This window comes from Mycteria americana, chromosome 21 (genome assembly GCF_035582795.1).
Source record: "Mycteria americana isolate JAX WOST 10 ecotype Jacksonville Zoo and Gardens chromosome 21, USCA_MyAme_1.0, whole genome shotgun sequence".
Classification (NCBI taxonomy): Eukaryota; Metazoa; Chordata; class Aves; order Ciconiiformes; family Ciconiidae; genus Mycteria; species Mycteria americana.
This window is the reverse complement of record NC_134385.1, coordinates 3,072,641-3,097,912: the sequence shown is the minus strand read 5'-3', so window position 1 is coordinate 3,097,912 and position 25,272 is coordinate 3,072,641. Positions and strand designations below refer to the sequence as shown.

General features: G+C 67.4%; 1 protein-coding gene across 3 annotated transcripts; it reads right to left on the bottom strand.

The window, feature by feature from the left end:
* Positions 1–136: 136 nt before the first annotated feature.
* NHSL3 (NHS like 3) lies at positions 137–24,946 on the bottom strand. Of its 3 annotated transcripts, none has more exons than XM_075522238.1 (7): positions 24,600–24,946; positions 6,395–6,550; positions 6,097–6,152; positions 4,748–4,865; positions 4,249–4,365; positions 1,213–4,125; positions 137–960 (listed from the first exon to the last, which is right to left on the bottom strand). In XM_075522238.1, exons 1-7 carry the CDS (start codon positions 24,802–24,804, stop codon positions 938–940), a joined length of 3,588 nt encoding a protein of 1,195 aa, XP_075378353.1. In that variant the 5' UTR covers positions 24,805–24,946; the 3' UTR covers positions 137–937. The 3 variants fall into 3 exon arrangements, with proteins under 3 accessions (XP_075378353.1, XP_075378354.1, XP_075378355.1); XM_075522239.1 differs by lacking the exon at positions 24,600–24,946 and adding an exon at positions 16,845–16,947; XM_075522240.1 differs by lacking the exon at positions 24,600–24,946 and adding an exon at positions 8,076–8,444 and having other exon boundaries at positions 138–960.
* Between the last annotated feature and the right edge of the window lie 326 nt (positions 24,947–25,272).

The following is a 25,272-nucleotide window of genomic DNA, read 5'->3' as shown; positions in this document are numbered from 1 at the left end:
TTCTCCCCGCCCTGTGTGGGCAGCAGTGCCGGGAGCTAGCCCGCTCGGGATCTGTGCCTGCCACAGGGCTCGGCACCACCGGGAAGGGCAGCTGCCGCGCGTGGCAAGGCCGTGGCCATAAGCCAGGAAGCACAGGAGGCAGCGAGCTTCGGTCATCATTTTTACCAGCCAGGTACAGAGCTCTGAGCGGCTACTCGGCGGCAGAGGGTTGGTTGCTTTTGGTTTGGTTTTTGGTTTTTGGTTTGTTTTTGTTTTTTTTTTTTTTTTACAATCAAAGAAATCAAAATGTGACCCAAGTTTACAGAAAGAGAAATCAAGGCTCTACCCTGGAGCCCAGGGCCTGAAGACCAGCTCGTGGGGCAGCCAGGCTCCCCCTCCACCCTGCGGCCAGCGGGCAGAGAACGGTGCTGGCCAAAAGCCCCCTCTTGCCTTTCCATCAAGGGCCGAGGCCCTGGTCCCTCCCAACCAGCGCCTGCGTCCCGTCCCGCTGCTCCTGCCTGCGCCCCTCCGGGCGCTGCCGTGGCCGAAGCCTTCCTGTTCCCTCGTCCAAAGTGCTTCAATTCCTCACGGGCCCGGCTGGCCGGGAGCAGAGTGGCTCCAGCTCCAGCGTCTTTGGGCCCTGCACTCTTCTCCGCGTGGCTGCTCCGCTCTGCGCACGCAAACCAAGCGGCAGCCCGGCAGGGAGGAGGAGCTGGCTCTGGGCATGGGCCTCGAGTCCAGTAAAAAAAAAAAAAAAAAGGCAAAATAAAGCTGTAGTACTTAGGAAAGTGAAACCAACACCATTTTTGCATAAATATCATCAAGGCCGTGGAGGCTAAGGCTGTTTGCTTCTTGTATTAAGTTAGTTGCCAGTTCCACACTCGTCCGTTGACCTGCCCAGGTCCCTGAGAGATTTGGATTCCTGTCCGCGGGGGCACCAGTCCTGCAGCTTCGTCCTTCAGGCTGTCTCGCCCCGTCCGTCTGCAAGGCAGGAGGGAAAAGCCCATCAGCCACCCTGAGCCCCAGCTTCCCCCAGCCCCGCCCCAAGTCTGGCCCCGTGGCCGGGCTCTCCTAGCCGTCCCCGTGCCACCCCAGCCCCAACAGGGCCCGTGTGCCGTGCTAGGAGCCTATAGCTCAGGAGCGTATAGCTCAGGAGCGTATAGCTCAGGAGTCCAAGCACCTACAGCGGCATCATCCCCCAGTGGGGCCGAACCGAGCCCCCGGCCCACGTACCTTGTGCAGGGAGGCTCTGAGCCAGTGGCTCCGCGGCGTTCCTGCCCTCCATCCCCGAGGCCGCCGTCCCTGCCGGCTCACTCTTAGTCCTGCTCTCGTCTGCCGGCACTGCCTTGGCTTTCCCGTCCGGCACGGGGGAGCCCAGTGCCTCTGCCCCCGGCGCCTTTGGGCTCAGGGGGGAAGGAGCCGGCCCCGGGCCAAGCGAAGGCTTCTTGGCTACTGGAGGGGGAATCTTGCCAGGTTTTCGGTGGGCTTGCACCTTGCCGGGGCCCTGCTGGGTTGCAGCCGGGGCTGCCGAGCGCTGCCCCGAGAAATTCATTAGTTCGGCCACCAAGTTCCTCTTCAGGTCGGCCTGCGCCTCGGGGGACGAGGCCGTCTCGATCACCAGCTTCCTGGAGCTCTTGGCAAAGATGAAGCTGGCAGTGGAGGCCGGCGACTTCTGCCTGGGGGAGAGCTGGCCGTCCCCGGGCGGCCCCTCGGGGCCGGGCAGAGCCGCTCTGCTGCCCGGCAGCTTCTCCGCAGCCTCACCGGAGGACAAGGCGGTGGCCTTGAGGTGCACGGCATGGTGGAGCTGGTTCGAAGGCACCGCGTCTTTGGCAGGAGGGCTCTGCCGCGTGGACAGGGACCGGCGGACGGGCTTCTGGGGTGCCGGCCGCTCCTCGGCACCGGCCCCGGCCCCAGCGGGCGGCTCCACGCTCACGGAGCGCAGCCGCACCATCTGCAGCAGCGAGGGCGTGACGATGGGCAGGCTGGCGTCCTCCTTGGGCACGGGGCCACTCTTGCTCCGCGACACCGGCTCCTTCTTGGCGTCTGCCCGGGGGCCGTTGGCCGCTTTCTTAAGGCTGATTTGGGGCGGTAGAGCCGGAGCCGAGGGCGGGGGGAGAGGCGGTGCCGGTGGCGGGGGCACGGTGGCCTCGGGAGGGGGCTCGCTGGGGGAAGGCAGCTGCGGTGCCCCGGCCGGCGGGCCTTGCTGCTGGCTGCGCGAGGAGACGGCAGCCGAGAACGAGGAAGACGCAGCCCCCAGGCTCGGTGCCGCTTTCTGCCCGGCCGCCGGAGCCGGCGTGGCATCGGGCAGGCTGGAAAAATAGGCTTCATCCGGAGGGGGGAAGTCCGCCATAGACAGGTCATGCTCCTCGGGAGCTGGCGGGGGCGGCGGGGGCCAGGCGGTGTCGGCGGGGGCTTCGCTGGCGGCCTGGGGGCTCCCCTCCGCCTTCTTCGCCGGCGGGGGAGGCGGGTGGTAGGCAGGCGGCGGCGATGGTGGTGGAGACTTGCTGCTGTGCTTGGCCGAGGGCTCCTGGCAGGCAGTGCTGGGCGCCCGTGGCTCTGGCGAGGGGAGCGGGGGGCCGGCGGGGGCCGTGGGCTGCTGGGGCTTGGTGGGTGGCGGGGAGAAGGGAGCGGGCACCTTGGGGTGTGGCGGGATGATGAACCGGTCCGAGCGGCAGGGCAGCGTCTCGGGGGGGGCCGGGTCCGAGGCCGAGGAGGAGATGGAGGTGAGGGAGGAGGAGACGGAGAGCGCGGGTGACTGCAGGGAGCAGACCCGGTCTGGCTTCTGGGGCTGAGCCCTGCCCAGGGACACGGATGGGGGTCCCAGCCCCTTGGCGGGCAGCGTGGGCGTCCCGCTCTGGCTGGAGTAGCCGCTGGAGGGGGACATGGTACGGTCAGACCCATCTGGGCAGCTCCACTTGGGCTGAGCCTGGGGCTCCCTCAGCACCACCGTCACCCTGGGGCTGCCCCGGGAGGCCTCAGGGGAGCTGGCACCCGCCAGGCTCTCGGAGCGGAGGCTGCTGGTCTCGCTCAGCGACGACGGGGAGAAGACTTCATCCTCGGCCGTTGTGCTGAAGGGCTCGGGGCGTGGGGACCAGGGCGCGCTGCTCTCCCGCTGGGACCGCCGGTCGGGCTTGGGGGGCAGCCCCAGCACCTTGGGCTCCCCCTCGGCCTTCTGGTGCAGCGAGTAGGTCCTGCGAGGGGGGGCCGGGGGCTTCTTCATCTTCCTGAGGGAGACGCTGCGGCTGGAGGAGCGCTCGCTGACCAGGCTGCCCGTGTCCGAGCCCTCCGCCTGGCTGCTCGTGCTGTAGGCGGGGGACGTCCGGCCACTGCTACCCCCCACGACCAGGAGCCCAGGGGCCGCAGGCGCAGGGCCGGCGGCGGGCTTGGAGCAGGAGCTGGCGAAGCTGGCGGAGCTGTAGATGCTGACTTGGTCGGTGTCGGAGCGAGCCGCGACATCCGCCTCGCCGCGCGGCCCTGCCTCGGGCTGCCGGCGGTCGGAGCCACCCTGGGAGGAGATGGTGGAGCTGTTGGAGACGATGGTCTCCGTGGACTGCGAGTGGCTCCAGTTGTCACTGGAGGAGGAGGGCTCGCGGCTGCGGGCGCTGTGCTCTGAGAAACGGGTGAGGGATCGCACCGAGGCCGGGCTGGACGACACCAGGCTGCAGCGGCTCAGCGTCCGCACGCTGCTCCGCGTCAGGGCCACCACGTCCACCATGGGTGGCAGGATGGCGTTGGGGATGATCTTGGACATGTAGGTGCCCTGGGGCGAGATGGACATGACGGGGCTCAGCAGCTCCGGGGTGCTGGCGTTGGTGGTCATGCCTGGCACGGCCAGTGACTTTGGCCTCACCATGGGTGACAGCTTGGCCGCCGTCTTCCTCCCCAGCAACGTGTCGTCGTAGTAAACCCGGTCGATGTGCTTCTGCAGGGCTGCGTCCGCCTCCTCCAAGGCTCCCAGACAGACACGGGCGCCCCTGGGGACAGCCAGCGGCTGCAGCTTCCCGTCGATGGTCGGGATGCGGATGGCATCGCCGGAGACCTGCCCGCCGTTCAGCAAGGGCTGCGGTGCCTGACCGCCCCCGCGCCCCGCCTGCCCTCGCCCGTCGGCCTCGGGGCGTCCCTTGGCTTCCCGGCTGTTCCTGAGACCTGGGAGCAGGGAGAGACGAACCCGGCGTGATCCCAAGGCAGACGCACCCAGCCAAGGCAAACCGAGCCTGGGCAACGAGACCAGACCCTAAAAATCCGCCCCCCCTTGCCCCTGACGCTTACCCAGCTCCTTCTGGACATGCTGGGGGATGCCCAGCACCGTTGTCCTCCTCTCCTTCTTCTTCTTGCCAGCCCTCTCTGAGGATTTGGGAAAGGAGTCATGCGGTCGGAAGGTGGAACCTGCAAGAGGCATGAGCGGGTCCAGCCGGCGTGAGGGGGGCTCCGGCCAGGGCATCCCCAGCAGCCCCAGCAGCCCCCCACTGCCGGAGATGCTCCAGGACAAGCCGGGCTCAGGCGCTCGGCACAGCCCGGAGAGGCACCAGCAGCTGCCGAACAGCCGCGCAGTCTGAGCAGGGAGGAGACGGCGTCCGTCCGCCCGTCCGTCCCCCTCGCCCAGTCCCAATGCTCTGACTCAGCCAGAGTTGCGCTCTTCTCTCCAAGGGCCCCCAAATCCCCGCACTGGCTCGTGGCCACGCCAACGCAGAGCCCAGCTTTCCTGCCGTGCGCCCCAGCCCCGCTCAGACCCCCTCGGCTCGCATCGCCTGGCCCCCCAGCCCGGTACCTTTCCGCTGGATCATCTCGGAGCGGATGGAGAGGGCGTCCTCAGAGGTGCTGTCCGTGGCACAGGAGGCCGCCCGGCTCCGGAAGGACACGCTGTCATCCTCCGAGGATGCACAGGACTGCGTGGGCAGAGAGCGGGCTCAGGCGGACCCCGGGCTGTGGGGACGGAGCTTCCCCGGCCCCCACCAGGCCCCTTCTCCGCCGCAAACTGACTCCGCAGCCCAGCGCTGCCGAGACAAAAGCTTCTCCGAGGGCCAAAGGCTGAGTCAGCCACGCCGGCATCCAGAGTCCTCCCACCAGGAGCGGGGCCGGGAGCAGCCCCAGGGACCCCGCATGGCCTCGCAGCCCCTCGGAGAGCAGGCAAGCTGGGGTCCGGCCCGCCGTAGGAGCTGGCCGAGGGAACGGCCAGCCTTGCCGCTGCGCCAAGCCAAAAACCGTCCCATGGCTGCGCCCAGCCCCGCTGAGACCCAGAGCCCAGGGCTGGAGGGCTGCCGCGGCTGGGAGAGGGGTGCAGGGCTGGGGCAAGCCAGGGGATGGGGACGGGCACGCACCCCGCAGCACGCGTGTGCCCCCCTGGGCACGGCCGGCGGCACGGCCCCACGACGGGCACGGCTTTCGGTGCCCCCCCACCCCTCCAAAGCATCTCTCAGCGTAGGCGGAGGTTGGGATGAGACACATCGGCGTGAGCCACCACCCAACCCCTCCGCCACGCCGCTTTGAGCCAGCCCCGCTCCCCCCGTGGCTCTGCCCTCCCGGGGGCTCCTGGCCCCCCGCTGCCAAGGGGTTAAGGGGGCCGAGAGCCAGCGGGAGGCAGCGGCTTGAGCAAACACGGGTGGGTGAGGTGCTGGCAGCGGGGTCAGAGCCCGGGGAAGCGGCAAACCCCAGCTCAGCCAAGAGAGTGGGAGTTTCTCCTCGTCAGCAGCCAGGGAGGGGCCCGGCCACGGGGCTGGATACGGCCGACGGTCCCCGTTGCACCGCCCCGTCACCCCACCTCGCTCGGGGCTGCCGGGGGACACCAGTGGGGTGGGAGGGGCGGCACGGAGGGACGTGGGCACGGTGGGGGTCCCCGGGCAGAGCCCCACGAGGCAGGGCAGGCCATGCCGAGGCTGAGGACGGGGAGGGGGACAGTGGCTCGCCGCGGGGCAAAGGGGATAACACCGAGGGAACGCACGGCCCCTTCCCGCCCCACAAACCCCCCCGGCCATGGTCCTGCAGCCTCGGCTGGTTCCCCATCCGCCCCCAGCCCCCAAACGCCACCCAGGGGGGACAGCGGGGCCGCCCCGTGTCCCCTCACCCCCAGGGCACCCCGAGAGCGCTGCGGGGCAGAGCCGGCTCCTCGGCAGGGCTCACCTGGAGGCTGCTGGTGTCCCCGTGGTCCCAGGCACTTTTGGTCTGCTTCTGCTTCTCTGCGGAGGGAAGGCAGGGGGTAAATCCCTCCGGGGGAGCCGGGGGAGCCGCCAGCCAGCGAAACGGCCGCCGAGTCCGGCGGCGCTGCCCGCACAGCCCAGCCACCGCTGCCAGCCCCGCCGCTGGACTCTGGTCAGCCCCACTGCACCGCCCCTGCAGCCCGGCCAGCCAGGAGCTGGGGCTGGCCGGCTGCGTCCTCCGCCATGTCCCCAGGCCACCCCCCGGGGCTGGGGACACCTACCCTGGTGCTGCAGGGACTTCAGTCCCTGCTGGGCCTGGTTGTGCAGCTCCTCCAGGTGCGGGGGCCGCGTGCTGGGGAAGAAGACGTTGTCGGGGCATTCCTCGCCCGCTGTGTACTGCACGCTCAGCCGCTTCTCGGCCTCGCCCTTGGCAGCGCCTGCGGAGACGAGAGGGGTCAGCTTGGCCGGAGGGACACGGCCGCGCTCCCACAGACTCACCCCCACCCACAGGATGTGGCCCCAGCGAGCCAGGAGAAGCGTCGGGCGGTGACAGCCGGCCCGAGGTGACGTTATGCCGCTCATCTCTGAACCGGGTGTTGGAAACGCCGTGTGAGAAATCGTCTCCCGTGGCTTTGCCCGGCCGGTCGATACGCCGGAGTCGGGCTGTCTCCACCGTGAAGCCGCAGGGTTTTCTCCCCTCCGGCTGGAGCGGAGCTGGGGCACGGCACCGCTCCCCTCCCCAGCACCTTCGTTAGGAGCAAACGAGGCAGCGAGTTGTGCGGGGCTGCGGGCAGCTGAGCGGAGAAGGGGCAGCATGGGGGGATTAAATGAGGACAGAAAGGCGATGATTTTCCCTTTGGAGGGTTGCATCATCCCCAGGCCTTGCAAAGCACCCCAAGAGCAGGGACTCACCCCACGCCCAGGCAGGCTGGGAACTGCACAGACGAGGGAAACTGAGGCACAGCCTGGTGCAGAGACCCCAGAGGACCCGAATCCCCCGCTCTGAGTCCCCTGGGTGCTGCAGACCCCGTATGCCGTGCCAGGGCTGGCACAGGGCCCTCCACGCCCCATCTCGCAGCCCCCTCCCCACAAACCATGGCCAGCACCCCGGGGTGCCCACGACCGGCTCCGAGCGCTCGCTGGGGGCTGCGCCCGGCCAGGGCACCGCAGCACCGCAGGCACAGCCCTGCCTGCTCCTGCCTGCTCCTGCCTGCGCGCTGCTGCCTGCCGCGAAGCCTCAAACTCTTCCTGCCTGGAAAAAAACAACTTGAGGCTGAGGAAGGGAAGGGCGAGCACAGGAAACCGGCAGGGCCGGCGGCAGCACCCCAGGGAGACGGGCACCTGCTGCTCAGCATCGCCGGCGCCACGCACCCGTCCCCTATCCCCCGTGTCCCCCGTCCCCTCCCGGCCGGCCTGGCCAGGCAGCGAGGCGGCCACGCTCCGGCTCCAGTGCACAAAGGAGCAGGCCCCGAACAATGGAGCTGGCCCGCCCTGCCGCGCCATGCCACCGCGCCGGCCTCTGCCTCCACCGGCATCCACCGGCACCCACGGCACGGTGAACCGGCACTGGGGGCACGGCCAGGCCGGGAGAGCGGGTGGCGGTGCAGGGGCCCCCTGTGCTGGTGCAGGGTCCCTGCAGGGGACACGAGACACCCACAGCCCCCCCACCATCGCGTTCCCCTTCCCCTAAGCCCTTTCCACCCCCAATTTCGGCAGCCCCTCGTCCGACACCCCCCCCCCCCGGCACGCTCGGAGCCGCCTTCCGGCAAGAGGAGCGCAGTAATCTATTCCGTTAACTTCCCGGCGGACGAGGCTGGGGCTGGGGTGACCTTCCCTGCCCTCCCCCTGGGACGGCAGCCCCCCCTGCCCACTGCGGGTGGGCAAGCGCCAGGCAGGCAGGGGTCCTGGCAGGCAGGGGTTGTGTAAGGACAAGGCGCTGCTCTCTCCCTCCCGCTCACTCACCCTTCTTCTTGAAGAAAGCCAGAAGCGAGGAGAGGTTCCTGCCCATGAAAACCACCATGGTGGCCGGGGAGAGGGTCTGGTCCCCGCTGGAGCGGGGGCTCCGCTGCCCCCGCGGAGGCTCTGCCTATTGTGCCGGGGCGGCTCTCGCCCAGCCGAGTGCCGGCAAGGCGGATGCCGGTGGCCCCCAGCTCCCTCTCTCCGTCCTCATCCGCGCGGGAGGAGGATGCTCGGCTGGGCGAAGAGGCTCCGGCGCAGCTGCACGGGAGAAGCCTGACCCCGGGGATGGCTGCGCGGCGGCAGGAGGGGACAGCCCCAGCTGCGCCCACCGTGCTCCTCGGTCACGGGAGGAGGAGAGCGGGGGCCCCTCCTCTGGCCTCCCCGCTCTCCCCGGCCCTCCCGCCCCCTCCCACGCATGGCACGGCCGTCAGGGATCCGTCCCGCTGGGCTCAGGGCCGGGATTTCCCCAACTCCCCGCTCTTGCATCCCCCCAGGACCCTCCTCGCCTGCTCCCCGCTGGGCACAGCATCCCCGCAAACCAGTTGCTCGCTTCCACAACAGTGTGGCCAACTGGGAGGAGCTGGGAGGCTTTTCCTCCAGCGAGCACCGGCCCTTGGGATGTGGCACGGCGCAGCCGATGGTGCTGGCGTTCCCCCTCCTCGTCCGTCTCCGGTGCCCCCCGGCACCCAGCGCCCACCGCAGCCCTGCCAGGGACAGCCCTGCTCCTGGCGTGGCTCAGCCCGCAGCAGGAGGACGTGAGCCATTGCGAAGCAAAGGGCGTTTGTCCTTAGGGACAGGGCATCCAGCATGGCTACGTCACGGTCACAAGAGCTGGCGGCACTGCGGGAGAATGAGGTCTCAGACCAGTCTAACCAGTAGCTCCAGCTGCTGGCATGGGGACACGTGAAGGCAGGGGCAGAAATGCCAGGCGGTCAGGCACTGGCGCGGACCGTGGCACAAACGGCCGCTTGTCCGCACCGCATGAGGTGCTGCGTGCTCCCAGGGCGGTGGGTGCCGGGGAGCCCCGTGCCACCCGGCAGGCAGCAGGCAGGGGACGCCCCACGCAGAAGGGGAATTCGCCCTGTCTGTCAGCCCCGGGTGCCCACCGCCTCGGGGAGCTCCGTCCCTCCCATCTCCAGGTGTTTTGCCCCAAAAGGTGAAAAGCTCCTGGTATTTACCCAGCGGGCAGGGCCGGCCTCACGCCAGCCGGGAGCCGACGTGTCAAACCGTCCTTCCCCTGCCCTGCCAGCTCGCCGCGGGCTGCGCTCAGGGTTTGTTGCAGCAGGACAGAGGTCGGGCTGCAGACACAGCAGCGTCACCCAAAACAGAGAGCGAGGGTCCCATCAGACCCCGGGCGTTGAACGTGCAGCCCGAGGGACGGTTTGACCTTGCAAAGGGCACCTCTGCGTCCCCGGCCGGGCAGCTCTGGGCTTAGGGAGGACTTCTTCCCCTGCATCTCCTACGTGCCCATAACAGCAAATATAAGCAGCGCCCTGCAGCCCCTGCTACGCGGAACCCAGCACCCTGCCTCCAGCACGGCCAGGATCGGCCCCGCTGCCCACGCGCTCACCCAGAAGGTGCCGGCGGCTGCAGGCAGACGCTCCCCAGCTCTTTTCACAGCGCAAGTGGAAAAGGGACATAATTAAAGGGCTGAGGATGCACAAAGCGGACAGCCACGTGCTGCGCTGAACGCTGCCCTCTCCTCTCCGGGCAGCCCGTCACGAGCCCCAGCGAGGGCCGCGGCCGACAGCGGGCAAAGGCAGCCGAGAGCGATGCCAGGTCCAGTCCCCCGGCACGGCACGTCCAGCTCTGCCTGCACGGATGGGGCTGCACCCCGGACCCCCCCAGCACAGCACCAGCAGCTCTGCGAGCCCCCGTGGGTAAAGGGGGACAGTCCCCCCTGTGCTGCCGGTCCAGGGCCAGCCACAGCTGAGCTTCGGCCCCGCAGATCTGCTGATGGCAGCACACATGGAAGCCGGTGCCCGGGGCTGTAAGGACATTCCCAGGTGCCAGCCAGCCAGCCCATCCCTGCTCCTCCTCCCCGTACGTGGCCCATCGTCCCCTCAAGACCGTCCCTTGCTGACGGAGACACGCGTCCCTCTCCTGAGCGCGACACCCCTGCAGCTCGGGGCAGGACGAGCTCAGCAATCTGGCTGCAATCACCCCGAGGGTGACCCAGGCAGGACACCGCGGCCACCGCCCAGCCGGGGCAGGAGCACTGCCTGGCCACGGAGGAGCCTCGTGCCGAGGGCTGACACCGGGGAGCACGGCAGCGCGTGAAGAGCGGTCTCCACTTCTCCTCCAACTCCCTGCGACCTTCGCCACCACGTCCTCCTCACCCGGATGGCCTCGCCCCGGCTCTGTCAACACACGGCGAAACCTGCTGCAAAGGGACTGGAAAAGGGGGGAAGCCAGGGGGGAGAGCGGCCTGATCCCGCGGCAGAGGCTGCAGATCTTGGTGGGCTGAGGGAGCTGCCACAGCTGCAGCCGGTGCCGGTAGCAACACGCCCGGTCAGAGCTGGCGTCCCGTCCCTCGTGCATTCCTCGCGACGCGCCCTGGATCGCCCCGTCCCCTCCAGGCTTGGCGGCATTGATCTGACACACGTGCCTCGTCTGCACATGGCAGCGGGATCCTCCCGGAGAAGGAGACGGAGGCTTCTCGGGGTCGGGCACTCTCTCAAGGATGGTCTCCCTGCCTCAGAGCTGGTATCTGCCACTACCAGTGCCAGGGATGGGCTGGAGGGAGCAAAGCATCCCCACAGCAAGGCAAAGCGGCAGGAAGGGGCAGGGAACCCCCAGCACCCTGCCTTCAGCTCTGCCTGCTCCGCTCTGTGCCGGCAGAGAGGGGCTGGAGGGCACCAGGGTGGGAATGGGAACGGCTGCACAAGGGAGAGACCGGAGCTGAGACCCCAAAGGAACACGGCTGGGGCCATACGGCCCTGGTCTGGCGATGCCGCAAGCGGGATACGGTGCCGGCCCAGCTCCCTCCCAGAGCTGGCTTAGCCACGATGCTGCTCTTCACGCGGGGAGAGCCGGAGGAGGAAATCCTGGCTCCTGTCCCCCTCCTCGCCAGGCCTGGGCCTCCTGCAAGCAGCAGGTTTGGCCGGACTCCGCTGCAAACATCCATCTCTGCCTGCACAGCACTGCCCTGACTTGCTTTCTCCCTGCGCAGCGGCGGGTCCTGCGGCAGGAGGCAGGGAACAGGCAGCGCAGCTCCCTGCCCGCCCCTTCCACCACCACTGACTCACCGGAGAAAAATGGGGAGGAGGGGGGAGCTGGCAGGCGGGAGGGAAGGGGCTGCGAGGTCCCCAGGGGAGGAAGGGGAGGAGAACCTGCCTGCGTGTGTCCTCCTGCTCAGTGGGATGGAGATCTCGCCTCCCCTCTCCCAGCAGCCGGGACGGTGCAGAAGGCAGCGAGAAGGCAGCGAGAAGGCAGCGAGAAGGCTCCCTGCCCCTCGGGGTCGATGCTCTCCCACCGCTTTGGGGCTCCTTCCCACCACGCTGCTCCCAGGCATTGGCCAGCACCGTCCAGGCACGCACCCAGGCTTGGGGACCGCTCTGCTCCCCGCGCCGGAGAGGGGGCAAAGCGGCAGTTGCCTGCGGATGCCGTAAGCGTGGGTAACCCCGTGAAGTGGGCACCCCGTAAAGTGGGGTGCACCGTGAACCCCAGCCCCGAGAGCCCCAGGGAGCAGCCAGCACGTGGACGCCAGCACGGCCGCGAGAGCCCCCGTGCCCTGCTCCAGCATCCAGCCCCTCTGCTCCCTCCGAATCGGCCTCTCCCACTGCAGCACGGCCAGCCAGCTCCCCAGCTGGCAGGGTGGCACAGGCAGCCCTGCCCGCATCTCCCTGTCGGGAGCAACGCCGCCTCTTTACGAGCCCGAGCCCATCCATCTTTCCCCTGGGCCCATCACCTCCGCTCGGGCAGCTCCGTGGCCCCAGGTGGCACCTGGCACCCACCCGTGCCACCCTGCCCTGCCTCCCGCCCTGCCTCTGCTCCCTGATTCTCAGCTGGCGAGGGAGGCTGGGGGACCGGGGGCCGCAGCCCTGCTGGAGGCAGCCACCCTGGCCACCCTCACTTCCCGAGCCCTTGTTGTCTCTGCACGGGACCCGTGCCCTGGGCCACGCCGCGGGACCACGCTCTCTCCAGGCAGAATAAGAGCACAATAATATTTACTGTGGCTCCAGCCACGCAGCCCCCCACCGCCAGCCCAGGGGCTGCAGCCTGCCCTCGGCTTCACTTGGGGGCTGCTGCTTCAGCCAGGAAAACATCTCCGCAAAGCAAATAAACACGACCCAATCTGCGCTGCTGGCTCGACTCTCAAACACGATCCCACGCAGAGGCAGGAATAAAATTAATTTCAAATGGGAAAACAAACTCGAGTCGGTTTCTTCCTCTAAATAGTAGTGTAGAAAACTGCCCTGCATCGCCCCAGCGAGCCAACGGGCCACGGCAAAGGAGCCAGCGCAGGGTGAAACCCCCCTTGGAGGAGAGCCATCGCTCGGCCAGCCCGGCCAGCCACCTCCGGCCACGGCCGCTGTCATGGCAGGAGCGCACCTGGTTGTGCAACGGGGCTGCGCCGCAGCAACTTGGCCCTGACCTCGGCTGCTGCCCCACGCGTGCCCCGCAGGCAGCCCGTGTGTTATTGCGGACCCTGGGCGAAGGTCTGGCAGCAGCCCACGGCGGGGTCCCGGCACCGCGGAGGGAGGCGGGACCACCCCGATGCCCGGTTGCGCCCCGCTCCCATCCCTGGCCCCCTCTTCCAGCCCAGCGAGCCTCCGTCCCACCGCATCCCCACCCTGCACCCGTCCCCTCCCCAGAGAAGCCACCAAACAGGTTTGAAGGTAAATAACAGCCTTCCCCGGCCAGGATCCGGATCCGGGCGGGAACAGCCCAGATGGGGAGCACGGGGCGGGAGAGGGTGACGGGCAGAACCTCGAGAGCAACACGGGGCTGCGGAGGCAACGCCGGCGGCACACGCAGCCGGGAACGAGCCACCGGCACCTCCTCCCTCCCCAGAGCTATGCCAAAGTCCACGGCTTTATTACAGCCCTGCTTCACCTTCCCTCGGTGTCCTCTCCTCCAGCTCCCGTGCACGCTGCCGCCGCGGCGCCTGCGCGGTTCCCTGCCGCGGTGCTCGGAGCTGGCTGCGTCCCCACAGCGCGTGCCGTCATGCCCGGCGTGTTTGCAGGGTACCGAAGGTGCTCTGTAAATGGCAGGCGTGCCTGTCACAGCAGGTACTTGGCTCCATGCAGGAGCACATCCAGGAGACGGATTAGGGACAAGACCTTGCAGGTTTTTCCGTGCACGGATCCACCGTCCTGCAGGCAGCACCCAACCCCGCTCCTGCCCGCGGATCTCTCGCTTGGCAGCGCTGGCAGGAGGCGGCGAGGAAGCGCCGAGGAGCTGCCAATCCTCCACCTGGGATGGAGACGGACGCAGCGATGCGGGATGAGGGGAGGAGATGGGAGAGGAGCTGTCAGATGGGGCCGGGGCTGCCACCAAAACGGGGTGGGGGGATAACCAGAGCAGAACGGCAGGTCCCATCCCTGCCTCTCGGTGACGGGGTGCCTGCCAAGCGGGCACGGCCCGGCATGTCAGAGCCGAGCGCTGGAGGCGGCTGCCTGCCCGGGACACCCACAGATCACCTCCTCCCCTGCTCCAGGAGCGGGAGGGGGCAGCGGGAAGGGCTCAGCCCTCCCAGCCAGCAGCAGGATGCCGGCAGGCGAGTCCGGCAGGCCGGTGTGCCGGGCTGGCGGTGCCCGGAGAAAGCGCCTGTGTAAATCTCGACGCGTCCCCCGCCGGGGCGGGCCCCTGCCCTTATCTGCTCCCCTGGCTGTTTGCGGAGCCGGCCCAGCGTGGGTCTGGCACGAAGAGCAGCTGCGAAGGAGAAAGACGCCCAGAGCTGCTCGGCCCACCCCGGAGCTGCACAGCAAGAGCCGGGGCTGTCGAGAGGCTCCATCACCGGCCCCCTGGCCAGGGCAGGCGCTGGTGCCCGCTGCCGGGGGGCCACAGGTCACCCCTCGCCCCAAACCTGCCTCCCCCCGGGGCATTCGCCCCTGCAATCTGCCCCGGTGCCCACCGATGGGGACGTGGGTGGGTACCAGGGGACCCCACACCCAGGGAGCCCCACACCGGCCGCAGCCGCATCCCCGCTGACTCCGCGGGGCGCAGCCTGGCCGGCCGCCACGTTCCTCCACCCTGACTCAGCAGGGCCCGGCGGGGCCGTCCAGATAAGGAAGAGATAAGAGGCTTCGGTCTCCCCGGTGCTCAAGGACCTTCCCCGGCAGCTCCCGCCGGAGACGAGCCCGGGGAGCAGAGGCAGGGGATGCGCCCCAGAGCAAGCCGGGCCCCGCTCCGGCACGGGGTCGGGGACGCGCGGGTTTGGCACTGGCGAAACCGAGCGGGGAGGCCCGGGCAGAGAGCAAGGCGGCAGGGAGCAGGTTGCAGGCAGCTGCCCGCAGCAGGCAGAGCCATGCCAGCAGCCCTCGGCCATGCTCCCAAGGCTCCTGCCCGGCCAACCCTGTCCCTGGGGACTGCTGCTCTGGCCCTTCAGGATCAAAAGGCAGGGGGTGCCCACGCCGCCCCGTGCATGGCAGAAGCACAAAGGCAGCTGCCGACGCCTGCCCGGGCCTGACCTGCCGGCACTGGGCACGGCGGAACCAAACCGGTGCTCCCAAGCAGCCGGGGATGGAGAGATGGGAACTGGGATACTGGTCCGGTTGCCCACGATACGCAATTAGCCTCTGACCCAAAATCCAGAAGCACCCAAGGGTCTGGGTGAGGGACGGGGCTGAGACAAGAGCGACCACGGGGGCCTGTCCGGCGGGTGCCGGCGCACCCTGCCCCCAGCCGGTGATCCCGGCTGCGCCCTCCGAAATGCTGAAGCGACACAATGCAAATTCTTTCGCTTTGTGGCCGCCGCGCCGTTGCCATGGAGCCGCCGCAGAGAACAAACACAACTCGCCCCATGTTTTCTCAGCACCTTCCACCCCACGGCCTTCAGCCCCAGTGCCGGCCCTTGCCTCGCAGGATCTGCCCTGGCTGTATTGCACGGTCCCACGTCGTACCCACTTTGGGGCATCCGAAACGGAGCGGGGCTTCTCCCGGCCAGCCCTGGGGAAGGGCAGCAGCGGTGGCACGCATCCCCCGGCAGCCCCGCGGTCCTGGTTCAGGGACCGGCAAGAGACACCCAAGCCTGGTGCGGGGATGGAGAGGGGACGGGGGTCTGGATGGGGACAGCACAAGGAAAGGGCGAGGACAGCACCAAGGATGCTCACACGAGCCCCCAAACCCCCTCTCCCGGGGAGGCGGCTCACCCCATCGCCTGCACCGCCGCGGTTCAGGGCGTAGGCAAAGGGACGGCAACTGGCAGAGCCACGCGCGGCAGAGAAGAGCTGGAGCCTGGCTACGACACAGCCTGGCCGGTGGCACCCAACCTTTCCCGCACGGGGACCACAACAAGAGGACGACTTCAGCCGAGAGGAGACCGCAGCCAGCCGGCAAGGAGAGACGGACAGCAGAGAGCCTGCGGCGAAGGAGACGCCATCCCTGCGCGGCCATGAGCGATTGGTGTAACTGCTCCTGCCTCAGTTTCCCCAGGCGCCGAGCAGACGCTGCCGGCCGGGGCATTTCGGCACCCTCTGCCGTGTGCCCGTGGGGTCTCCCCATCCCGGCCCCTGCCTCTCCAGGGCAGTTTCGCTTGGCGTGGTCGCTCCCCAAGCCTGCGAGGGGTTGACTCCAGACCCTGTTTACCCTGCAGACAGCTCGGCTCACTGCACCTGGATCCCACGGGGCTGGCAGGAGAAAACCGCTCGGTTCCCACCACCCCGGACCTGCTAACCGCGCTTCTACCGACCCCGGACCCCTGCCCACACACCGGTCAGGTCCCCTCCTCGGCTCAGGCCGGGCTAAGGGACTTGGGGACGGTTTAACGACATCAGCGGGGAAATCGGCAGCCCCGGGATGGGGACGACGTTGCTGCGAGAGACCTTCCCCACTCTCACCGCCCCGCTGCGATGGATGGACCGCGGAGGGAGCTCACCGGGACTGGGCACCCCCCGGGGCTGACGGTTCAATACGTGGGTCCGGGCTGGCGTGGGACCCTTTCCTCCACTCCCCTTCCCCACAGAAAAGAGCTCCCCCTGCCCCCTGCCTCCTCCTGGGCTTTTCAGCTGCATCCGTGGAGCCGGAGCGTAAAGAAGCGGAGCAATCGGTACACAGACAGACAGACAGACAGACGCGCACAGAGCGAGGGGGGCAAGCTGCGCAGGACGGATGCGGGGGGGGGCACCCCGGTGCTCTCTGCAAATGCTCCCAGATCTGCCACTCCCTGGGACGCAGCAAGGGAAACTGAGGCACGGGACGGGAGCGGAGGCCGAGGAGGAAGGTGACGCCGGCAGCCCTGGGTCCCTGCTCTAACCGCTGGGACGCCGCTTAGAAAAACAAATTGGTAACTAACTCAGCGGATGATCTCCGTCCTGATAGCGCAGGCGAGCCGACGGCTGGTCCCCGGCATGTCGGCACAGCCCCTGCGTGCAGCCGGAGATCCTTCCCCAGCTCCGGCACCTGGGGTCAGAGGGCCTGATCCTGCCCCCTCCAGCACGGGGAGGGCAGGGAGAGCGAAGCTACCGGCCGCGGTGGCTCAGCTCCTGCCCAGCCCCACGCCACCGGCAGAGCAGAGGCAGCAAACTTTCCCGGCACGATCCCCCCCAAAAGGCACCGAGCCAGGGCCCCCCCCCGCAGCCCCTCCCCGGGCAGCCCCATCGCCCCTACCTGCCCCTGGCTTCCCAGCGCGGCCGAAGGGCCAGGAGGAGCTGGCCTTGACGCCCGCCGGGCTCCTCTTGCGGTGCGCGTTGCCCATGAGGCCGCTCTCGCCCTCCACCGCGGCCGGGTGGAGGAGGCCGGGGCGCTACATGGCAGAGCCGAGCGGGCTCCGGCGTGGCCCCGGCGGCTGCGGGAGACGAGGGCTCTCAGCCACCGGCTCCCATCCCTCCGGCTCCGGCGGAGCTCAGCTCTCGCAGGCGGCTGTGCTGGAGCCAATGGTACAGGCAGAGAGGAGGGGCCTGCCGGGATCGCCCGTCGGATCCCACGGCACCCTTCCAGCCCCATCCCTCCGGCAGGGACGTGTGGGTGCCGCAGCCAGGCCGAGCCGGCAAGGGGAGACCCCCGGTCCCCAAACATCCCCAAACGTGGGGACAGCCGGACAGGGCGCTTGCCTCCGGCCCCACTCCCACCTCCCCTGGAGTTTACCACGCTCTGCTGAGCCCTGGCCACCACCATTTCTGCCTGTCCCTGAGCACAGCTCCGAGAAACGAGGCTACGACACACCCCCCCCCCCCCCCCCATGTCTTGGGGGTCCCAGCCCCATGGGGACACCCCAGCCAAGCCTGGCACTGCCCGGCCAAGCCTAGAACAGAACTTCCAAGGCTGGAGCACAGCGCCCGAGGACGCGGGCTGGGTCCGGTTGTTGCCCAACCTCAGGGCGAGCGCCCACACGCCCGTACGTGGATGTTAACCCCCTGCCGCCCTCTCCACGGTCACTCCTGTCTCTGGGGCAAATCACAGCCGGGCGAGCCACGAGGATACCTGCATCCATGTCAGCTCACGCCGCCGGCACCTCCTTCCCATGCCCTTCCCGGCTGCACCCCGGCTTCTCCCCGCTCCGGACCCTGCTCCAGCCGCACGGGGTTTTGCAAGCGCCGAGCCGGCTGGGGCTGGCAGGGGAAGGGCAGCTGGGTGCACGGGCAGCGCCGCTCCAACGGCTGCCCACGCTGCACGGACGAGCCCCGCCACGGCCCGTCCCGAAAGGCGTACGCCAGCCTGCCCCCTCCAAAGCCCAGCTTTCCCTCCTGATTTTTAATTAGAACATTAAATGCTGCGAGGGCAGGGAGGGGTCAGCGGGCCAGGCGGTGGGCAATTCCTGCCGGCAATGTTTATGTTCCTTAGGTGATTCATCGAAGACTGGGATAAAGAGGAAGGAGGGCTTTGTGGGAACGGCACAAAACTGGGGAGGTGAAACAACAACAACAACAACAAAAAAGAAATTAAAAATCAACCGGCGGCTTTGTCCTGACCTCCCAAGGTGATTGGCAATAAATTAATCTTTGGATTTCAGTCTCCTTCTCCGCAATGGAAATATTGATGGTTCAGTTTCTCAACAGCTTGGTTTGCTGCCCGAAAGGCACGTCCCGCGGGGCAGAGACCGTCTTGTGCCACGGACGGTGCCTGGCACCGGGACAGCTGTACCAGCGTCCCCGCGCGTTCGCTGCCCTGTCTGCGGTGGGAGCTGTTAAGGGAACGGGGGATCCAGTGGGAAATTATTCCCTGTTTCCCATTAGTGGCTGTACCCAGTTCAAGGCACGGCCTTTCCGCCTCGGGACAGCTGGGATTAAACAAGGTCACGGTCACGAGTGCAATAGGTCTCTGCTCAGTGACTGGGGGAGATGATTTTTCTCCCGGGCTGCAGGATGCAGGATTCAGGGGCATCTCCAGCCCGGGACAGGGCTTCCTCCCGCTGCCCAGCACCTCCCAGGCCTCCCGGGGCTGTACAGCCCCTTGCAGCAGCTCCAAAACAGGGTGCATGGACTCCCCAGGCCGCCCAGTCCCCCTCCCCGGTGACACAGGGGGCTCCTCCGCAGCCGCACACAACGGCTTTCCCAGTGAAGCACTTTTATTCCTCTCCCTGCAAGAAAAGGAGAGGCTGGAGCCTGCGACACTGCCCTAGATACGGCGAGACACTTCCCCCTCCGCTCCCAAAACAGACGCCCTCGGTGCCAGCACCCGCCTAGCGAACGCAGCCACCGCCGGCACCGCAGCTTCACCGCCCCCGGCCGCAGCAAGCCGCGGCCTCGGAGGTGCTGAGGGGGCTCCGAGAGGGAGCCGAGCCCCAAGAACCCAGCAAAGTCCACGTGTGCCATAAATATCAAGGGGCTAACGGGGTAACTCGCGGCCACGTGCGGCAAGCCAGCTTCAGCTCCTCCTGGGTCCCACGTTTCAGTCCCCGCCGTAGCTGGGGGGCCGAGAGCAGCACGGGCAGCTCCAGCATCCCCACAGACCCCACTTCAACCTGCATCGCTGCTTCGGGACACAAACCCCTCTGAAACCCGTGGACAGGCTGCACTGCCAGCCGGCCGCTCTCATCCTTAAACCCAGGTCTGGGATGAAAGCGCTGCACCCAGAAATCTGCTTGGAAAGCACGGCAGGGGAGGGGAAGCATTCGCAGCTTCCCCAGCATGCAATTCCCAGCACAGCGGACAGGCTACAAAACCCAGTTGTGGAGCGGCTGGTGAGAATGGGGGCAAGAGACTGGGGGAAGGAGATGCTGACTCCAGGCAGAGCCTCTTCTCCAGGCCTGAAACCCCCAGTTTTATTCATTGAGAGGACTCTGATAACAGCAAGGAGCTAGGAGCCGGGGGCAAGCTGCTCCTGAGATACAGATCTCGTCATCACGGCGTGACTGCTTCAAGCACATCTGATCCTCCCGAAGTCACACGCTCCCTCGGTCAGACCGGCCAGCCCAAGCGCAGGGCGGCGGGGACCCCCCTGTGCTGGCACGGGGGAAGGATCCGTCCCTCCTGGTGTTTTCTAAGCCTGATCCAGTCGCCAAGCGAACGCGGAGCGGGAGCTGAGCTGCCTGAACGAGAAAGGAATTCAGCCCTTGTTCCCTTCACAGGGAAGTAAAGCTCAGCGAGGCAAAGGTAACACAAAAACCCCACTTGAGATCCCCAATCATTAACAGAAATGCATAACCAGAAAGGTTTCAAATAATTTCCTGCTCAAGCCAGAGTCCAGGCCGGCTCTGCCGATGACAGCTCCAGCTCCAGCCCGCAGAAGCAGAGGGAGCTCAGCTCCCTGCTCCGGGTAAGGTATTTTTTATCCGTGCATGGCGGGAGCCATGGGGACCAGCCCAGGGCTCCGGCTCCCGCCTGGCAGGTAAATGCTTTTTCGCTTCATCGTTGCCCAGCTCTTCACCTTCCTACGGCTTATGTTCCCATCGCTGCTGGAGTCAAAGTCAATGATGATATTGTCTTATGAAATAAGACCTTCCTTCTGAAGAGAAATATGACTCCGGCGAAATAGTTTTATCGGATCTTATGGAACGTTATTTGCAAGAGTAATTCTTCCAGTTGTCTCCAGGTGGAATAGCTGTGGTTGCAGACACACCTCTCTTTGTTCGCAGAGCCGCTCACCGTTGCCAGTTCAGGCCAGCCAGGGGATTCCTGCTGCTCACATTTTCTGAAGTGTCACTCTTTGCCTTTTGCAGATTAACAAATTCATTCCCACACACGCACGGAAACAATCCCAGGGAGCGGGAGGTGCGGGGGCAGCGGGCAGCAGTGCCTACACCTCTCCTCCCTCCTTCGAATCGAGAAGCTCAGGACTAAAACACAAAGCCTGTGTTTACACCAAACCACGTGCCGCGCAGCAGCAGAGGACAGAGGAAATCAAGCGGCCGGGGAGATTTCACATCTCGGTTATCATCACAGCGGCACGCAGGGACGGCCCAGCCCCAAATTGCCCCAAGGACTCACGTGCACCTCCACCACCCCACAGCGTCGAGCCTGGTGCTGCCAGCACGATCCCCACCGCAGCCCAGCCCCTGCCACTCGCTGCTCACCGCGCTGCCGCCGGCTCACACGCACACGGCAAAGCCACCCCGCATGGTTTACAACAAGCGCTTGCTAACATTATGAAGCAGCTGTGTGCACTTAAAGCTTTATTTTTAACATCACAGTAAACCCCCCCCCCCCCCCAAGTCAGGAAACCTGTTGCTGCCGGACTAAGCTGGCATCAAAAGGAAAAAAAAAAGCCAACCCTAATTTAATATTTCTGGAACATCAATTCCTTTACTTCATCAGGGAATTAAGAAGAGTATTGCGAAACCCGGATAAGGCAGTAGCCAAAAACCGGACTAAAACCACTCGCAGGCAGCAGGACTCCACCACCGCAGACTCGGGGAGCCCGGGGAGCGGCGCAGGCTCGCTGCTGCCGTGCCGCTGAGGGTTAACAGGCTGCCTTCATCCGGGGGGCTGCAGGCAGCGCTCACAGAGGAGAAGGCAAAGCTTTCAGCTTTCTTGCTCCCAGCTTCCACCAGGAAAAAGCAGCCACACGGAGCAAACCGGAGCTGGCCGAGCACCCCAGTTCCTTGCTCCGTGTTAGACCCTCGGTACTGCCCAGCCGCTCTCCCCGCCTCGGTTCCCATCCCAGGGGTTAATCGCTCCTCGGCCTCCAGAGGTTATTGTGGAAATAAACACGTTAGGAAGTTCACGAGGTGCTGGGATACCACGGGGATGGGGCCAGGGAGGTGCTCAAAGCAGACGGGCTGTGTACAGGTAAAACACCCTGGGGCTGGCAGCCACTGCACGCCCCGGGACGGGGTGCTACAGCTCGCAGCAGGAATTATCTCGCGGCAAAGAGTTGCACCGGCATAACAAGGGGACGCTGCAGCCGGCGGGGCCCGTCCACCCAAAGAGGGCAGAGCATCCAGTTGGGAAACGGGAGAGGACTCGGCTTCCAGCTGGGCTGGAGCCATCCCCCGCTCAGCGTAAAGCTGCTGGTGTTCCCCCCCGGAGAGGTGGCCTGAAACTCGCCCATGAGCAGGATTACTGCGTCTTTCCTCTACACAGCTCAGCTGTTTGAGCAGCCAGAGATGGGATCTCCGATTAGATGGACCCACGGGTTTGATCCAAGGTGGAAATGCTTTCATCCTCCTGCTCCCATGATTTCAGTGCCGAGCAATTCCAACCTCGCTGACACCCAGGTCGTGAACGGGCAGATGCCCAGGCTGAGGAACTAGTCCTGACCCGCGTCTGCCCACGACGGCTTTCCTCCCTCCCTCCCCGCTGAGCCATCCCAAGACCCTGCGCGGCCCTTCCCCACTTCCCCGCAGCCCGGATGCACCGGGGATGGTCGGAGGTGCCCTGTCCCCCCTCCATGACCAAAGCCACCTGCAGGAACAGCAAGACGACGGGCCGGGTCATGGGCCTGACCCAAACCACCCCTCGGCACCGCGCAGACACGGGGAGAAAGCCGAGGGCACGCAGAGCCTACAAGGACCTGCTGAAGCTCTCCCCCTCCCACAGCTCCCAGCTGATGTTTAGAAAAATTCCCAGGCCGGGGCAGAGCCCAGCTGGCTCCTGCCGCGCGAGGGCTCGTGGTGTCGGCAGCGAGGCCGGTGCAGCCTCTGGGCAGGTCAGAGCTGCACGCGGCAGCGGCCGACGCTGCCAGCTCCAGCGCGCAGCTCCGCGGCCGCAGCCGCCCTCGGAAAGCGCCTAGCACTCAGCGCTGCCGGAGCCATCGCTCCTTCCATTTCCACAGCTCAGCCCAAACTGCCGCTCGAGACATCCCGATCCCCGTCACACAGGGAAACGTTGTCCCCCATCTCGCGGGGAAGGATGCTGGTAACCCCGGCGTGCGCTGGCAGCGTCCTGAGGACGCTCGCAGCCGCAGCCGGGCCGGAGGCGGTTAAGCAGGGTGGGGCTCCCGGCGCACTCTGCACGCTGGAACCGCGCAGGGAGGTTGCACGCAAGCTGCAACCGTTGCACATCCCGCGCTGCTTCCCCGCTGCACGCCACCGAGCCGAGCAAGCGGCGATGCGGCGGAGCGCGGCACCTCCCGGCCCTGTGCACACCAAGGGGGATGCCACGGGCTGCCAGCACAGCCGCAAGCACAGCCTGGAGGGGAAGGGTCCTGCAGCCCCGGGGCCGGCCACGGCACTGCGCAGCCCCTCCATCACCAGCACGGACCGCGGCAGACAGGCGCTGAGGGCCGCTCTCCCGGACGTGGGGATATCTAATCGAATGGCGTGGCAGCAGCGCGGTGACGGAGCCCCGGCTGACACGAGCTGCAGGCTGCTTCGGTGGGGTTGTGCTCACGGTGGACGGCGTGGCGAGCGGGCTGGAGGTCCCCAAGCTGTGACCCTGATGGGCAGTGACTTCGCATTTTGAGGATTAGCTGGTGAACGTTCCAACTTTAGGAGAAAAAAAAAAAAAAAAAAAGGGACGGCAGAGCTGCTGGGGGCGTTTCTGCACTGCAAAGAGGAACATCACATGCTCCAGCACATCTCATTTTTTCTGCTCAGGTTTCAGCGTCGGGCTGTGGCAGCGGTGTCCACGCGCGGTAGGCCAGGAAGGAGGCACCGGCAGCATCCGATGGACGTGCTAAGCAGAGAGCCCGGCCTCTTCCCAAGACCCTTTTGCCTTTCCACGGCCACTCCTCTCTTATCGCAGATCTCTGTGCAGTTCTCCAAGCGGTAAACGTGCCTGCATGCAGTCCTGGATGCCTGGAAATTCACTCCCCAGGGCAAATCAAGGAAGAAAGTCCCAGGCGACGGCACGTGGCCGAGTTTGGATGCTGCAGAAGCAGCCTCTCCCTCGGCAAGAGCGTGGTGACGTCCCCGCCGGAGATGCCCCGCAGGGAGGGCACCGGTGCGACGCAGACGATGTCCCCGATAGCACGGGGTGGGAGAGGCTGAACGCTTCTCTGCTGCATGGGGTGATACCTCTAGTGACTGCTGCCTCGCCAGGACACCTACTACTGCGAAACGGCCGCGCCGAGGAGACGAGCATGACCAGACACGCCACCACCCATCGCTCTGCTGAAGGTCCCGGCCCACGGGAGGCTGGGCTGAGCCCACGGATCCCCATAACATGGCCCCAGGGCAGCAAAGAGAGAGCACCCGCAACACCTTCCGCTGCAGGATCGTCCTGGTCAAGGTGACAGGGACGTGGCTGGGTTACGGAGGCAGCACCCCACAAACCGGCCGGGGCGAGCGCCCTATCTAAGACAGGAAGGGCCACACCTGGAGCACACAAACACCCTGCCCAGGACGAGGAGGAGGAGGAGGCAGCGGCTGGCGTCCCTCCAGGTTTCCCTCAGCCCCGGTGACCTTCTGAGTCAGCGGAGAGAGAACCTACCCAGTGAACCGGCACCAGCCCTCGGGGCAGGCGCGAGATTGCACCGGGGACTGCCGGATCCGGCCTGCTGCCGCGGCCACCTCAGCCGCAGCCCTCATGGCCACCGCAGCCCCCATGGCCACCACCACCAGGGCCACCACCTCCTTTATCCCCCTTCAGCCACCTCTGCTGACACCACGGCCAGCACCTCCACCCCTCCTGGCCACCACCACGGCCAGCGCCTCCGCCCCTCCTCGGCCACCACCGTGACCCCTCCTTGGCCACCTCCACGGCCCCCCACCTCGCCTCCTTTTCAGCCACCACCGTGACCCCTCTTTGGCCACCTCCATAGCCACCACCTCCACCCCTCCTTGGCCACCACCGACACCCCTCTTTGGCCACCACCCCACCCTCCTTGGCTTCCACTGTGACCCCTCTTTGCCCACTCCCACGGTCACCGCAGTGACCCCTCCTGGGCCACTGCCATGACCCCTCCTTGGCCACCACCTTGAGCCCTCCACGGCCACCACTCCAACCCCTCCTTGCCCACCTCCTTGCCCACCACCACCACCACCACCCCCCCGACCCCTCCCCGCCCACCTCCGCAGCCGCCGCTCCCCCGCGGCCCCCTCACCTCGCCCCTCCGCCCCGGCCGGGGGGCTGCCGCCCTTCCGCCGCCGCCGCCGGCCGCGGAGCCAGCTGAGGGCCCGCCGCAGCGAGCCCGCCCGGGCCTTCCTCCGCCGGGGGGGAGCCGCCGCCGCCGCCGCCGCCGCCGAGCCGCCGCCGCCCGACTCCGGCTCCCGCTCGCCGCCCGCCGCAGGTGCAGCCTCGGCGGACATGGCCGCGGCGGGCAGCGCCCCGCACCGCCCCGCACCGCCGGCAGCCGCTGCCCATAGGGCCGGGCCCGCCCGGCTCCGGCTGCAGCCCCGGCCCCGGCCCCGCTCCGGGCTCCCGCCGAGCGCCCGGCGCCGACGGAAAGTTTCTGCGGGGCGGGGCCGGGCTGCGGGAGGCCCCGCCCGCACCGGCCCCCGCCCCCCCCGCCCGCCCGCAGGTGGCCCCGGTGGCGGGGGACGGGAGGGGGGGGGGGGCTCCTGGGCGCGGCGGGGCGGGGACCCTCCCCGTGGTGCCACCGGTGTGTCTCCGGGGCGAGTGCCGGGGGTCCCCAAGCTGTGCCCGCCCCCCGCCGGGTCCCGGCTTTGTCCCCCCGGACCCGCACCCTGCGGGGGGGGAGCATGCGGGGACAGCCGGGGGCTGCTCTCGCCCCTTGGGACCCTCCGTCTCTCCCCCGACACCACCCATCCCGCGGG